The sequence below is a fragment of the Echiichthys vipera genome (assembly GCF_963691815.1).
Source record: "Echiichthys vipera genome assembly, chromosome: 9".
NCBI lineage: Eukaryota > Metazoa > Chordata > Actinopteri > Perciformes > Trachinidae > Echiichthys > Echiichthys vipera.
This window is the reverse complement of record NC_139834.1, coordinates 24,010,767-24,028,729: the sequence shown is the minus strand read 5'-3', so window position 1 is coordinate 24,028,729 and position 17,963 is coordinate 24,010,767. Positions and strand designations below refer to the sequence as shown.

Below are 17,963 nucleotides of genomic sequence, written 5' to 3'. Positions count from 1 at the left end.
AAAACAGCTTACTGAACAACAAATATATATTTTTCAGGTCGTCAGAGCAACGTTTGGAAAGTTGTCGTTGCAGCCCTTGTGATTTGCTGAGGACGACTTCCCTCCTTCTCCTGCTCTGGGTATATATATATATTGATTGGATATCTAGCAGCTTTTATGTGCCCTCTGAGACAGTTGTCAGGTGAGTGTGTACCTTTATTCTAGCGTTAATACTAACACATCGCATTAAACATTTTTTACGGATAGAAAGATGTGTAATATTGTGAAATGGAAATAAGTTTTTCTTTCAAACAGCTGATCTGATACTTTAAACTATAAACACAAACAATGATGATAGAAACATGATGGATGGTTTATATTGTATTGCAAAGTACACCTCTTTATTTTTGTTACTTTTTTGTGTTTCCAACCTAAATATTGTAATTGTTCAGTCCTCCTCACACTGAGGTCTGTCTGTTGTACTTTTTCTCAGTTTTTCTCAAGTTTGAGTTGCCGAAAAACATATTTCCTGTGGAAAACCTCCCCCACTGAATCATTTCGAAGTATCTCCCTCGAAGCACCTGAGAAAAGGAAGACAGAGGCAAAGAGGAGGTAAGCACAAATCTTACTGTTTTACACCGCAACTTCAAATCCTCTGACTGGGATCATTACAAAAGTGACTAATGGGAAAATACATAGAAAACGTGTAGGGTTAGAGAATGTGTGAGCCGAACATGCTCAGTGAAAGAATACCTTGGGAATGTGGTCTGTGTGTAGTCGATACACGTCCAAATATTTCAAATCATGAATAAACTAAGAACGCAAACCAAAGTAGTGTTATGTAACAAGGCTTCCAGGGTGAAAGACACAACATGTCTTGTTTGGTTGACCAAAACTTTTTGCTAGTGTTTAAGACTGGGATCTTAGCCCACTATCTTTGGTGATAGATTACGCTTGCTGTATAGTTTCACACACACACACACACACACACACACACACACACACACACACACACACACACACACACACACACACACACACACACACACACACACACACACACACACACACACACACACACACACACACACACACACACACACGTACACACACACACACACACACACACACACACACACACGCGGCAAACATGGTTTAAAAGATGTTTTGATAAAATGTTAAGGGTTAGGGTTAGTAGTAGTGGTTTTGAATGTTTTGATAAATTTCAACCTCACATTTCCTCAAAATAACACAAATATCTTCTTTAAATAACATAGAATATGAACAGGACTGCTGAAACTGACAACTGACAATTATAAAGTCGATCTAGATCCTCAGTAAAGTGAAATTTAAGCTAACTATTTGTAATTAATCTGCAAAATATCTTTTCAGAATCTCTGAATAAATGTAAAACTCATATGCCTCATATTTGATTGTGGTTCTCCAGCTGTACGTCAAATTGTAGCGAGTGCAGGAAACAGTGAAAGGACATCACTTTGTCAGACTTGTCACTCACCAAAAAAGAAGCTAATTAATTCAAAATGTACATTTTATATATATCCCAAAATGTAATTATATTACACATATTTCAGTGCTTAAAATCCATTTTGATGCTGCAGTGACTGTTGGATTGTCTGCTTTGTAAAGTTAGACAGCGTTCAAAAGAGCCTGAATGAAACAAAAAGTGTAACATGGTGAATGTCATGTCTCATCGGTACCTGAAGCAACGCAGCTCCACCAATGCAGCCAGCCCCTTGCATTAGGCTTGCTTGAGATGAGCTGCAGCTTGCCTCGAAAAGTAGAAACATTATGTTCAGTGTAGGACTGTGGAAAAACTGTACCCAAACTGTGCCCTCAGAAAACCTTGTTTAAATTTTCTCTTCTGACACAATGGTTACTCTTCTCTAATTCTGCTCATTATATTACACATATTTCAGTGCTTAAAATCCATTTTAATGCTGCAGTGACTGTTGGATTGTCTGCTTTGTAAAGTTAGACAGCGTTCAGAGGATCTTTATACCTGAATGAAACTAAAAGTGGAAAATGGTGAATGTCATGTCTCATGGGTACCTGAAGCAACGCTGCTCCACCAATGCAGCCAGCCCCTTGCATTAGGCTTGCTTGAGATGAGCTGCAGCTTGCCTCGAAAAGTAGGCGAGAGTAGCCGATTGCAGTTTGGGGAGGTATCAGAAAGCCTGAAGTCAAACAGCTTGTAATCGGCTTCACTCGATTTCCAAATAAGGAAGTAGCTGTAGAAGTGGATGAAATAGAAATCACACTATTTAATTATTGATTTCTTTGAATAAGCTTTAATTTAACCAGTTTTTTTACTATTGAGTTTAGGGCGGTATAAGTATACATGTAACCGTTTCCTGGCTGATTACTTACAGATCACACTTTACAGATCACTTCAATTGCCAAATATCTAATCGTTAAAAGCTACAAATTAGCAACAGATTCATTTGACTTAAGTGTCTGTTCATTCTAAAACTCAATACAGGAAGATTGAATACTGCATGTAAAAGACATACTTGTTACTTTTTCCAAATGATTTTAGTTGGTGGTTTTGACCAGTTTGATTTCATGGAGAATGCGCAAATGGTTTATTTTTTAATGTCAGAAATGTACGTATTGACACATTTGGTACTGCTCGAGTTCTTGTGGATAAGAGTGTAATAGTACGGAGGCCCTAAGCAGTCATACATAACTTACATTTTATTTCCCCCGTTTTCTCATGATAACAAAATAATTACCTCTGTTTTCTTGTGATAGCGAGATCATTTTGATCCGTTTTCTCGTGATGAGATAATTAATTTGAGATCTGGACAATCTGTGTATCAATGTCAGAGGAGCAGGAGAATATTGATCACGATCGCATATCTCTTCAATCAAGGCCTGACACAGGCTGAAGTAACTTCATGCCTTTTTATTACAAATAATGTTCACATTAGTGTGCGTCTAAGAAGACGGTTAGTCAGGGTTCAGCTTTATCAGAGGCGTACATGAGCCTGATGTCCTCATTAACTACAGTTTTTTTTAAAACAAATTTTATTGTTAACAGTATTATATTACAAAAACATAAATACCAGTACTGGGAGGAGTTTTACAATGTGCACATACATATACAGTATAGTATATACAATACCTATCACATTTCATTCATTATCTATCAAATGAATTATCTCGTTATCACCAGAAAATGGTGGAAAATGATCTTGTTATCACGAGAGAATGGATCAAAATGATCTCGTTATCCAGGAAAACAGAGGAAATAAAATGAATGTTATGTATGATCGTTTAAGGCTTCCATAGATTAGTGTGAGTGGTGAGGTAAAACTTTTGCGGAGCAAGTTGGAGAGTTTCATCAGTAGCAAGGGATAAAAACTCACGCATGCAAATACAGAAGCTGATAACAGCTACAGTTGACCCTCATTTTCATTTTTCAACTCCATTACTTCAAGATCACAACAGAATTATCCTGTTTTATCCAGACAACCAATGATGCTGTTCTGCAGTTCCTGTTTCTCTAATATGACTGTAATGAATGATAAAGCTCTCGTGAGGATATCAGCACTATCTTGTGATCTCTTGAGGAAGAAAACTAAAGGTCTGAAGATATCATGACGATAATGATCTGTATAGACCTTTTTTTCTTTTCCTCTTGTCATTTGACATCTTTATATTAGCATATTAATTGGGCTGAGAGCTGACGGGAACAATGAAACCCACTCTGATAGAAATGACGAGAACAGAAAAACAAGATTATTACATTTTGATTGTGAGATAACAAGCCTCTTCCTCTTAAGTCACCTATGCAGACAGCATTAGACGATTAAACAATGATTTAAATGATGATAATGTAAGTCCCCCATTTATTTACTGTGTCACTTTTGGTTGGTTTAGTGTAACCAGGAACTACTACATAATGTATATAATGCCATTATATCAGGCTTTACCAGGGATAGAGCAAGAAAGTCCCGTAATTATTTCTCTGTCCATTTATCAAGATGGAGACAAGCATCCAGTTGTTGCCTCTGTTTGCTTTTTTCAGTTCCATTGTGTGTTTCAGAAAGATTCATCTGAAGTTGGAAAGGCGGAAAATTGTCATTTTAATGAATGTATAATTTAATTAGATATAGGTTTAAAACATATAATGCTAATTCAGTGTAATTTACAAATTTGCACATCATGATTATGAATATATTTTTTGCTCAAGGTCACATTTTTAAATCTTCATGTGTACATATAGCATGTAGAGTTACAATTATAAAGCACAATTTAAGTTTTGGTACTTTGCCCACAGATCTAACACAGACACGTTTGTCAAGACTTAATTCTTTATTAAATTGACTCTTATTTTTATTTTGAGATAATCCCAACATACCACGGTGTGAAGAGACCAATCACTTTATACATATCTTGTACTAAATAAGACAAACCAATCACTTTATAAACATAAAGTAGAGAAGTAGGAAGGTAAAAAGTAGTGAAGGGGCCATTGAACTGACCACTTTCCTTCCCTGGCCTGATTCGGTGTCACGGCCGGTGTGTTCCCGTTGCAAGATGGTCTCTTGTTTAATCTAATTTAAAATTTAAAATGTAAATGTAAATCTTTTAGTAACTATAATGACACACTGGCCACAATGTCCAGTGCTTTGTACATCCACCATCCACCCAGACCACGTTGTGTTCTGTGTGCTACAACAATATAGTACTTATGCTATATTGTATATATAACATCTAATGACATAAATATAACATCTAATGACATAAAGCCAAAATAGGCCTACAGAAAAGTGTAGACACAAACAAACACACACACACACACACACACACACACACACACACACACACACACACACACACACACACACACACACACACACACACACACACACACACACACACACACACACACACACACAAAGAGAGAGAGAGAGAGAGAGACCCTCTTGAGACCTATATCAGCCCAATACTTACAAATACTTAAAACAAATATCAGAAGACTATTCACAATCAGCTCTGTAGATTACTTTGAGTGTATGTTGAAATCTTCTGCAAGTTTCTGTTTAAGTCCCTACACTGTATAAAAAGATGAAAGCGAAGTATTATATAAAATTGAGACAAGGACTTTGACGTCATAGCGGTGGTACACAGGAATTATACCAACCAATGAGATTGCTTGACTCGAGCCTTCTGTTTTCTAAATATTATTTATTTATTAACACTTTAAAAAAAACTGTTACTTTCATCTGACTCAACATTTTCCAACCGTTTTCTCAAAGTTTCTTGAACTTCTTGGTATTTTGAGCAGGTAAAACTCAAGTTTAACCAACTGCATTAAAGTCAGCGTATGACTTGATTAAACTGAGTAAATATGAAGATAATTGTTGTGAAAAGTGAGTTGCATCAACTTTAATAGTCCATATTCATTTTCTTCTTTCTTCTTTTTGTATGTAATGCATCAACTCTAAATGGAATAATTAGTTAGCATTAACACAATTTACATTTTAACAACTAAAATGAAGTTCATAAAAAGCATAATGTTAGCATTCTTTAATTTAGGTTTAATAACCAAATTTATGAACTAATTGTGGTTATTATCGATAACTTCCTGTTCAACAGCAGAGTAAATGTTAACATTGTTGAAACCCAAACATTAATAAGTAATCAAGTGAGAGGTAAAACAGCTGTCCTTCCCTCCACAAAAAAAAGCAGATTGACTTTGTAATTTGTTTAATATCACTTTACAAAATACTTCATTTCTATAAAATGCCAGGTGCCATTAAGGTAGAAAATACAGCTCACTTAAAAATCTTCCCAACTCCTACACGACACTCTTTCTGTAACATACTATAAGCTCTCTACAGCCACACTGACACGTGCATCGAGTGTCCCAAGAAAGTTGCTGTAATCGCAGTTTCCAAAATGCCAAACCTCTGCAAAGTGCAGCTCAATGTCTCATTTAGAAAGGCCATCAAGATCGGAGTAGGCTCCGAAATCAACGTATGATTCATTTGTTTGATTATATTTAGATTTTAGATGTAGGTAGTATGAAGGCTACTATTGAAGTCAAATGGGATGTGAAAACAATATGTTTATTTTAATTTGAATAATTAACCCCTGAGCACTTTGACGGGTTATTTCAGATCAAAGATATGAGAGCGAGAGCGTCTTATATGCTTATTTCAGAGTATCAATGTGATCGGGATGTGTGATTTGAAATATGGGAGCATGTGAGTAATAAACCCACACATTGATAGTAGTAGCAGTATGAGGCATCTGCAACTTTCCACACTATAATGTGGCTGATTTCAGTATCCAAACAGGAAATACTTATTCAAACCCATTCGTGGCCGACGGATGTTGACTCACAGAAATAACCAAATATCTAACATCACACCAAATCACTCTGAGCGTGTAGTGTTGTGACTAAAGTTCTCCTCACTTTGACGAACCCGGCACACAGACTTTGGTGGACTTCTTCTCAGGGAGGTAAAGTGAAGAAGGAAAGCCAGAATGAGAGACGACGGTGAGAAGCCACAAACTTGTTGTGCTCTCACTTTCTACTGAATTCCTGTTTCTGTGGGTGTGCATTTGCATAACACACATGGTGATGGCTGTTTGGTTACATCTTACAGCAGTCTCTAATGTGACAGATAGCTGAAAGAAAGGACTCCCTAACATTTTACATGATGCATTATTTACACAATGGCTCTAATTATTACTTGCTTGATTTATTTCTTAACAGTGATGTGTAACCGTTTTACAGAGGACGCCGTCTGATCACATAGTACTTCTACAGTATGTTTCGTTTTAAAGGGGATTTACCAATGATGTGTTTTGTTGTTTAATTTGGTTCGGTATTGGTTTTGGTCTCTGCAGGTACCAAACCTGGCAACCTCAATGTGAGGAAAAGACCCCAGAAACACACAGCACCTGGATGTTGTTCACCAAGAAATAATTCCTGCACGTAACTCCCACCAAAACTATAAACTGTTAAATATATTGCACATTAACCACACTGTCAAACTTGTTGACACGCTAACTGTCAATCAGCGGATTAGTGAGAAACCATCTGCAGGAATGTGTGTCAAGTCTTGGCTTGCATCATAAAAACATTTCTCGATAGTGCTACTACTGATCAAAAACTCCCTTTAAGGATGAGGAATTTGACAGCTTTGTGCGACTGACTGAGCTGAGTAATACACAGCAAAGTACTACCCCAGGAAAGATAGCATCTGATTTGAAAACACCATCCAGGCATCTTCGACAAACACGAGTCCCAGTGGTTGCAGGTGACATATCACCATGCTGCACAAAAGTGGAGCAGCTTCATCTCCCACTCATTCTGTAGACTGCCTGTGGTGATGCTATCAGTGTGTGTGTGTGTGTGTGTGTGTGTGTGTGTGTGTGTGTGTGTGTGTGTGTGTGTGTGTGTTTGTGTGTGTGTACGTGTGTGTGTGTGCACCTGTGAACAACCACAGCATCTCTATCAGAAGGTCTGCTACAGGAAATGTTTTGACTTTAATCTGTACATGGCTGCAGTGAGTGAGGGATGCCGATTGGCTGGAGCATGTGCATTATTTTCAGATAACCACACAACTCTAATATTGCACTTTAACTTCTGCCTGGAGGGCTACAGCCTCTTCTACATGCATATATATATGTATATGTGTATATAGGCACAGCCAATGTCAAATCATAGCTGTGATGTCCAAAGAAAACGATGCTTATATTGAGAAGACAATGCACACATTAAGAAAAACAACATATTATGTGGGCATGAAATAATAATAATCTCTAATCTCCAGATTAGGGGTGACACAATTTTTACTTAATTTTTTAAAAATGTATTACATTTTTTTAGATTTCAATTTTAAGTCAGAAATCATCTAAAATTAGCTTTCAATTATTATTCTCAAGATCAAAGGCGGCATCTGTTGAGACTATTCCAGTATTTTCGTCTCTCTCCACCCCGCCTACCTGCATGCTTTAAAAAAAAACAACAACCCCAGAGTAGTTTACTGGCCCGTAGCATGCAACTAAAGACACAACTGTAGCTGTAGCTCACCAAAACCTTCACTAAAAGCAAGCTGCACAATTGTACCTCTCTCTGATATGGCTCCCTTTATATGTTTTTTATTCGTGATTAATACATTTCCTAATTCTTTATACAGAAGTTAAAAGCCTGGCTTGACGAGTTGTAAAAAAAAATCCTTTGACTGGTTTCCTTTTCACTTATTTCTAGAAAGGGGCGGCAGACGATCTGGATCAAAATCCATTTATTATCATCTTATCAATACCTACAACTCACAACAACAAAACGTGATTACTGACCTAAAGGCCATTTCAAATTATTGGTTTATTAAACAATCAGGTTTGGGGTAAAATATATATGGTGGTTTTAACGTGACATTTAAAAAATGAACAAAACATTATCCCAAAAAGGATTCATATATTGTAGATCATTTGTAAAAAATGTATTGTATTTTAAACCTAAGCAGCTGCAGTTTAGAGACTTACAGCTTGCAAGTTTCACTTATTAAACTTTAAATATTTGTTTTCCTCAATTGATCTTATAAGCAGTAAACTTTGCGTATGAATGAGTGTGGAAAGGGTGTGTTTTTACTTCCAGAATTAAAAAACCAAGAGAAAAGTTGGTAACACAAAACACAAGTCTTGTAAAACCCATGTAATATTTTCCTAAAAATGTAATAAAACCTGGAAATATCATTTAAAAAATATTCAAAAACAGTAACGAAAGCCAAAAATTTATTAAAATGCCCTGACTGATATTGTAATGCAATTTTTTACCAATAATGTTACATCATGGTAATAATTTATTAGATTTTCAGGTAGGTCCCTTATTTTTAAAAAAAGATGCCCGGGGCGGCCGGTGACTGAGTGGTTAGAGCGTGTAAAGACGCTGAAGGTTCTTGAGGCAGCGGCCGTGGGTTCGACTCCGACCTGCGGAGGACATGCGACCTTTGCTGCATGGCTCCCTCTCTCTCTCTCTCTCACCCCATTTCATATCTATCCTACTGAATAAAGGCTTGAAAACGGCCAAAAAAATAATCTTAAAAAAAGAAAAAAAAGATGCTCTCACACATATTTCACAGTACAATCCTCGATGCAAAGTGATGATGCCATATCCGGACATAAGTCATCATAGGTGTTAAAATCATCCAGAAATGATACAGAAATAAAACCCCAGAATAATCTGTGGGGGTGCAATTGAGAGTCTAAAAAAATAGTCTAAACGTTTCCACTGAAACCCTTTCACCCTAGAAACTCTTTCTGAACGTACAAATTTCAGCTCAAGCGAGGCATAAAGAGACACTTCATTCAATCGGGATCACTGTTGACTAAAGAGACACTCACTTATGTAACATTAGCAATCTTCTCTTTTTGTTTCGGGTATCGGGTTCATTTGTCATTGATGGGATTTATTTTGATGCATTTTAGCCTGATAACAATGTCCCACTTGCTATTTGTTGTAAATTTCAAAATAAAGCCTAGTTTTACAATTTCCAAATAACTCAGGTTTCAAATGTTTTTCTTCAATAGACTAACATGACACTCGTATTATACATTTGTTATACTTTACATTATCCGTCAAAATGATTACGTCATCAGGTTTGAAAAAAACCCACACCTGATAGCTAGACTCGCTATTACATTATTGGTAAAATGTTTCACAAACTCTAATATCTTGGTAACTGTCAGTGTCACAGGGCCACATCTCATATTAGCCATGGGCCGCTTTGCTTAGGAATACATTATTTAGCATCTAAATTCATGTTAAATCACTTCCTCTTTAAATCTGCTTCAGTAAAGTGCTGCTCTGATGACATGTCGTTGGTATCTGTACTATGAATATTTAATAAATGTTTTGGCTCCTCTAATATCTCTATACTGACACTGCAAAATCATATTTTTTTCTTCTGATTTCCAGCAGCAGGACTTCTTTGTATTTTAAAGTGACGTTTGGGTACATTTTTGTGAATGAAACTTCAGACATGCTTTCGCTAAAATTGTACCCCCTCCTTATGACCATCAGGTGGTATATTCATCATGCTGAAATGAGCCATTTATGACAAGTTTAGCAAGTAAAAAGTTCTTGCATTCATTGGTCACATCAACCACATGCTGACATTGGTGTTTTTTTCCTTCCAGTGTTGGAGCAGTATGGAAGGCATTAGGCAGAAACAGCAGAGACCATCAGTACTACGCCAGGTTCCCCAAACAGCTTCCAGACGACAACATGGTATGCAGATATTTCAGTGTCCTGAGCTCCACACAAGCTTCATCATCATTCTACATGACAAACATTTTATGTGTGCTGATATTTTTAGGTCTTTGTAGTTCTGTATTTTCCTTCCAGTCTGCACAAACTATGTTAGCCTTGATATAAAGTTTGCCATGTGGGCTTTAGGGACACTCTTACGTCAGTGCTTGATGTTATTTCTGTTTTCATAACTGAGTAAGGACAGTGGCAGTATTTTTGTTGCATGTATTTACAACAGATAAAAAGTCTACATCGATGGTTTCTTTCCCTAGTTCATCCAGAAAATAGAGCAGCCGTCTCCATTTGCAAGGAAGAGGTGGATGCAGGTTGTCCTTCCCAGTCGTCTTCACCACACATGAGCTCCTCTCCCAGGCAAAGTCATCGCTTCCTCCCCTTGAAGAGAGACGGTCCAAAGCAGAGCTCCATCGAGGCCAGGCTTCAGGATGGGTGACTTTCTCACACTGAATGACAAATGACCAAAAGAATGCAAATGCAAGATGGTTGCCATCTAATTAATTTGTATGCTGTAATGAGGGCTAGTTGTGGCTCAGGATGAAGAGCGGGTGGGTCGATCCACAGCTCCCCATGATGAAGTGTCTTTGGGCAAGACACTGAACTTCATATTGCTCCCTATGGTCGGCCGGCACCTTGCATGGTAGCTTGCTGTCATCAGTGAGCATGTGTGAATAGGTGAATGGCTAAAACCGTAAAGTGCTTTGGATGTCCACTAGGGTATCTGGTAGGGGAGGGGGTATTGCAGGGCTATGAGAGTGGGGCAGGTCTTTGGATAAATGGAGTGAGAGCTATGGCCACAATCGCATCAGGAAGTCAAAAACTATCTCAGTGGGCATTGGGCCCCATCAAGGTTGTGCCTTGTATTTGATCCTGTTTCAGGTGCAGCAGAGACCCAAAGAGTGTCCACTTTGGTGACCGCAGGATTGAGATGGTTCTGTGGCACGAGGGTGAGATGAGTGAAACTGTACTCTGCTAGAAAATGGTGGATAGACTCTGCATCAATAGTAATGTGGGCACTACTAACCCTAACCCCACCTTGAGATGGAAAGAGGAGCCAAGACATCGAGAGGAAGCTCACAGACAACAATTTGTGGTGAAGGGAGTCAGTTGAGGTGCCTCCTGGATGGGGGATTTCCAGGCACTTTGTACGTAGGAGGCCCAGTGGTAGACCCAGAACATGCTGGAGAGATCACAGAGGATGTAACTAGGGAGATGGACACCTTGCTCAGCTTGCTGTCACCGCAACCCAGACTCAGATAAGCAGGGGAAAGTAAATAGTTGATGGAAGGAAGGAAGGACACATGAGTGGCATTGAGTTGTATAATATCTACATCCTCAACCTCCTCCTGGATGACGTAGACCAAGACTAGACAACATATTCCAAATAATGTGCGAGGAACCTCTCGAAAGGGAGGCTTGCTGTGTAATTGCCCACAATCAACTGGCTTCTTTCAACTTGAAAAAACAATGTTGGTTGTACTCCAAGCTCCTCACCCAAGTCCTCTGGAATAGGTGATTTGTGATTGTTGTGCAAAAGGATCCATATGGAAAATGTCTGCTCTTGTGCATGTATTGGAAATACAACTTGTTTAATGGCCGTTGCTTCGATCAGTTATGATAACGCTGTACAAAAACACACATAAGAAACTGCTGAACTCTAGGAATGCGAAGACATCACTAAAATAGGTCTAATTTGGGAACTATTTCTTTTCCCTCCAGCATCCCTGAGGGAGCCAGTGCTCTGTTTGTGAGTGGCCTCTGCCGCTGGCCTGGCTGTGACGTGGTTTCTGAAGATTTCCCTAGTTTCTTAAAGTAAGTAGTACTACTGGCAGTAACTAATGGCATTACAGGAGAATCACTGTTAAAGTTGATATCAGCAACGTAATTAAACAATAACTGAACAAGAATTAAGTGCCTTTTTTGATATAAATATTTCAGGACATATGCTTTGTATCTACCCAGAGTACTGACAGTACTGAATGCACTGCTCAATCCTGGCAGCACAATGTACTGAGGACACTGTGAACATAGAACATTTTAGATGCTGTGCTGTTACAAGGCACATTTTGTACGTCTGTCTGCATAGGGAGGTTGGCAAGTTCGAGCTCCATCAGTACGCTGTCATGAATAAGATCAAAGGGATTCTTGCAGTATAAAAATGAAATATAACAGTTTACCCAAAAATATAAGAATACATTGTGAAAAAATATTTGATACGATGTCATTTACGAAATTTCATAAATATCAAAATATATATCTTGTGTTTGTTATTGTTAAAGATGGATTCTCAAAGGTTTACAAGCAATACAATTTTAATATGTGACTTAAACAGCTTTATATACACCAAGCAATGATGAAAGCAATGATGTGCTAAAGACCTTCAAATAGTTTTTTCCCATTGTGCTGTGCAGAGTGAGCATTATGTGAGCCTCCAAAACATAGATACATTGAACAGAACATAACTCACGTAAAAATTAACACATTAGTGGGATATTGTGTTTCTGAAGCACTATGCCAGAGGTGACAAAACTTGTGTCTTGTATCCTTGACCAGATGGGAGTATAGATGAAAATGTTATGACTTAATTTAAAGTATAACTCTGGGAAAATTGGAACCCATGGTCTTTTCTCAGCATTGTGAAACAGTCTTTTTTTAATAAACTCTGGGTTTGTCTACTACATTGTTGGAACTTTGTTTTATGTTTAGGGTCTCTGCAGATGTTCGGTGCTATTTTGAGCAATATTAGTGAGTAAAAAAGAATGCGTTTGGTGCTCTGGCCTGAGCTAATCAGTGTTAGCCATGTATCGCTGTTAGCTACTGTCCGAGATTTCTCTGTTAATAGGTGATCAGTGAAAAAAAACTGTCTTGATGGCTTATTTGGTATATATTCATGCCGAAAAAGACTTTAGAGTCAAGTTTCACCGGAGTTACACTTTAAGTTAACATAAGGTACCTTTAAGCCTACACAAATGGGGGAAAGGAGTTCAACACAACATCCAACCTGTCCTTGTACTGGACACACAGGCTTTAAGAGCTCCTCATTTGATTTTGGGTTTCGTGGCAAACAAGTGTATTTCCTTAAAAAAACACCCGACCATTGTCCTTTTGTCTGTGTTCTTTGGTTCTAGGCATCTCCATTCTGAACACAGTCATGGGGACAGAAGCGTTGCTCAGTGGAAGGTCCAGCAAGATATTGTTCAGTGCATGGAGAGTCAGGTGGGAACTAGAGAAACCAAGGTCTCATGAATACTTCATGCATAAACACAGTATCTCCTCCACACTACATCATGGCTTTTGACACCTCAGTTACCCTTTAAAGGAGCTGCACTCTAAATATTAAACTGTTCCCCAACTCGTCAGATATTGACGCTGTGTCACGGCCCCCCATCTGGCATAAAAGTTGAACCTGGCTCAACTACAAATCAACATCTTCTGGCAATGAGCTGCATTGGCCAATCAAAAGGCTCATTTCTGTTAGATGTCTTTGTAACACTGGTCAAAAGGGCATTTAAGTTTGCTGCTCCCTCTAATTTGAACCAAATGCAAAACCACCAGAATTTTCAGAAGCTGGTCTCATTGGACACATTTAAAAGACTTGGAAGCCGTCACGTCTGTCTGTAGATGTTTTGAATGTTGAATTATGCTTTGATATCTTAGAAGACTGTTTTAACGTGTTTCCATTTGATTGTTATATGTTATATAGGTTTGTGTGTCTGAAATTGTGTTAGTTGTGCTGCTGCCTGTCTTGGCCAGGACACTCTTTTTCCTGGTTAAGTAAAGGTTAAATAAAAAATAAAATAACAGCCTAAATACTGTATTTCCGTTGACAGCACAATCTTGGGGGTAACACTTAAAATGATTGCAGCTCAAATTATTTTCCAGAGCTGTAAAATCCTGTCTCAGATGAAAACAACAGGCTTAAACAGCTAGTTAGTCCACCTCTAAGAATGTTGGAATGAGAGTTGTTGCTGCAGTATAAACCTCTATGCAGTGTTTTGGCATATGATAAGCATTGTAATGTATCTTTTTTATGCAGGGCTATTTTACGTCTGAATACCTGCTAAATAGAGAATATAAAAAGAGAGAGATGGCAGTAGCAATAGTTGTTTGTACAGTTCAGTTCAAAATAGCAGTATGAACCATTTCCTAAACAGCAGAACCGAGGTTTGACGCTGGTATGACAATATTTCTAACTGTAACTAATGACTTACAAACACTGCAGGTCTTGATTTGTGTAATCAATTATTTAAGCATGATTAGATCTAAATTAAATCATGTGCATTCTCTTGTTTCAGCTCATCCTGGAAAAACAGAAACTCATCGCGATGCAACTTCATCTGCACCTCTCTGAACACAAATACACTGATTTGGTATGTAGGTTCTAATTCTCTTGGCTTTCTTTGGTTCTTTCAGCTTAATTTGCTTGATTAAAAGATTTGCTTAGTGTAGCTCGAAGAATTTTAGACTTGAATGTTTCGCCAAAATTCATGAATGGTTTTCTACGTGGATAGAAAGCAAATGAAACTCTCTGTTCATGTCCACCTCTATCTTTGCATGTTGAAGGCAGCTTCTGAGTGGCCGTACAGCCTTCCTCTGTTCTTGCCCCAGCCGCAGGTAACAGACGGAGACAGAGTGCAACAGTGGGGCATTAAACATCTGGAGGAGTTGTCCCAGCATGGCTACAGAGCTGTTGGTTCTGCCCACCTTCTGCCAGGTAACGCTTTCTATGGAAGTTTACTCATGACAAAATAGTATAGCAACGATAATAACAACAGATGTGAGTGAGGTCATCTCTTGTGGTCTCATGACAGAAAAATACTTCCTGACTTTCAAGGGTCAGTACCTTTCAACTCCAACACTAGCTGGTTGGTTCATAGCCTGGTTCAATCTTTAAACTGGAATTTGTTTTCTGTATTGTCATTTTCATACACATTTCCAGTTTCAAACAATGCCTGAACATTGTACAGTTGCTTTTCATTCAAATCAGATCACATTCACCTTTCTGTGCACTCTCAGAACCTGTTTTATGCCTCAACATTTTCCGTTGAAGTTTCCCACAAACATACTGTCATATTCACAGAAAGATGAATGAATAAACTGATGACATGTCATCATTGTTGTTGTGCAGATCTGGTCCCCAATATTGAGTGTTACAAATACAACAACATCAGGCCTCCGTACACCTACGCCTACTTGATAAGATGGGTGAGTTTCTTTATAAGGAGGCTAATATAAAATGCTCTAATCTCGTTTTTTTTGATTGATGTTTTTTGAAAATCATTGGTTTCACTACACATCCCACTCTTTAGTGTTTAGTGTCTCATGTTTTCAGTAAATTGTACTTAAAGCAACTTTTAAGAACTATGGTAACATCTTTGAATATATTCGGATACATGGCTGGTTTAACCTGGCAAAAAAATACACATGTTGTGTTTCTCACTGTCTGACTGTTTGCAGTCTATCCTGGAGTCTCCAGACAAACAGCGCACTCTGAACGAGATTTACAACTGGTTCACTACCATGTTCTTCTACTTCAGACACAACACTGCTACATGGAAGGTTTGAACGACGCAGATGTGACACTCTGATACCTGGAAAAATATGCATCAAGATGTTGGAGCCTTACAGCAAATGATTTGTTTAACCATCTCTCTACCTATCTATCTCTGTTTCTTCTTAGAAGGCAGTCACACTAGGAATATTTCACAATATACTAAGTTAATTTTACTTGCTCGTGTTATCAACTTCAACAAGTTTTGCCTTGCTGCCACGCCACAAACAGTATCACGTTATAACATGAAAAGTTAGACCAATGTGCTCGTTTGATATCAACCCAAAACTTGCTCTGAAACCTATGTCATAGGTTGTAGAGTGAGCAAGCATACTTAATAATGTCTCATGGGTCCTATGAGACATTAGTAAGTATGGAAAAGTGCACATACTTCAGCCATAATGTCCTATACCTTTATACACTCTGAACCTTCAAAACTGAATAGGTGCGCCACCAATACACAACGTGTTGACAGGTGATAAAAGAAGGCAAAATGGGTTTATTTGGGTTTCAGGATGGGGTTGGTATATTTCTACATATCTTCACCCATTACAAGTAGTATCATAAAAATGGTAATGTGAATCTGAGATTCTCAGTCAGAATTAAGACTTTGCTATTCAGGAGTCAGAAGCTAGTCTTACTTTGATACACTGTTAAATGCCATAGTCTTGCTGCTCTTGTGTTTAAATAATAGTAAGATTTAACATACATATAGAAACAACAAAAGTGTCCATCTATTAGAACATGTTTCACCTTGCCTCTATGACAGTACAATTTTCCTGTTCTAACCAGAATGCAGTGCGGCACAACCTCAGCCTACACAAGTGTTTTGTGCGAGTGGAGGGAGGGAAGGGAGCTGTGTGGACAGTTGACGAACCAGAGTACCAGAGGAGGAAGGGGCAGAAGTATCACAGGTACAAACATCCTCTGAGCAAAACACTCATTGATCCTGCTCTCGATTCAGGATTCAGTATTGGAGTCGCGTGCTGTCCGGGGGCAGATATTTATGCTTAGAAGTGTTGATTCACTCCTGTTACTTCAGCCAAAGCAAGGGGGTTGCATAAAGGCACTGATTTTAACATCTGCCCTGAGTGATCACATCCCAAGGGGACAGCTCTCTCTACGTATGTTAACACCTGGTAGTGGGATGTGTCTTGAGCCTCTCCAGTAGCATGATAAGTATCTCTGCACATAAAGCAAAGCACCAACATGTAGTTAGTGAACCCGGAGTCTGTTAAAAGAGTCTTTTGAAAGACTTACCAAGTGGCCCGGCCCCAGTTTAATGTATATTCATGCCGAAAAAGATCATAGGATGCTTTTATGCCGGAATTACACTTTAACTATGGCTGTGTTGTGGACAAAGCCAGTGAATGAGTACTTAACTCCCTGGACACATTCCCATGCACACTGCTAAAAGATCATGGCCACAAGCGGCCCAGACTGCCTCCCAATGCGATTTGAGTGATCCAATCTCAATGCGTCCTGAGAGCATTCACACGTTAGAGCTGTCCACTCATCTGATCACTCAGGATTGATTTAAGAAACAGGTCTGAACGGTGCTTAAAATGAATTTACGAGTTACAAACATAAAATCGAGGCATGGAGTAGAAAAGGGAAGGAGAGAATGTAGAAGAAGAATGAATGTAGGAAAGGAAAGGATGTATTAAGGAAAGGTTTCGTAGAGAAGAAATGAAGCAGAATCTGATATCTGCCCATAATTGATACAAAAAGAAAGAGTGGTTGTAATGATAGCACAGTTACTGCAGTGCGTTTGTGTGTGGTACAATAATTGTGTGTGTTTTCAGGGACTGTCCTATGAAGTGGCTCACGTCCTACTCCCCCTACTGTCCCGAGGCCCCCTGAACACCAGCAGATGGCAGCACGGACATGCTGGGGTGTGCAGGACTGTATGAAAAAGTGCAGAATCTGTTGAAATACCTGTTATTTTTTTGTATTATTTTCAAATGACTCTTTGAACACGGACATACCATTTGTTACGGCAGTTTTTGTGCTCACTGATTTCTAATCCCAGAAAAAGCGTTGCAAAATAAATGAAGCCAATGTTTGTGGGTGTTCTGTCTTCGGCATGATTCATGAACTGTTAACTTCAGTCAGTTGGTCAGGCAT

General features: G+C 38.5%; 1 protein-coding gene across 1 annotated transcript; it reads left to right on the top strand.

Annotated features, from left to right (window-relative positions):
- Positions 1–471: 471 nt before the first annotated feature.
- On the top strand, positions 472–17,699 carry foxp3b (forkhead box P3b; the record flags this gene model as incomplete). Its single annotated transcript, XM_083919296.1, has 11 exons — positions 472–591; positions 10,159–10,249; positions 10,543–10,717; positions 12,005–12,097; positions 13,414–13,501; positions 14,581–14,655; positions 14,849–14,999; positions 15,414–15,490; positions 15,743–15,844; positions 16,629–16,750; positions 17,642–17,699. The coding sequence occupies exons 2-11, from the start codon at positions 10,171–10,173 to the stop codon at positions 17,697–17,699; spliced, it is 1,020 nt and encodes a 339-aa protein (XP_083775422.1). The 5' UTR covers positions 472–591; positions 10,159–10,170.
- Between the last annotated feature and the right edge of the window lie 264 nt (positions 17,700–17,963).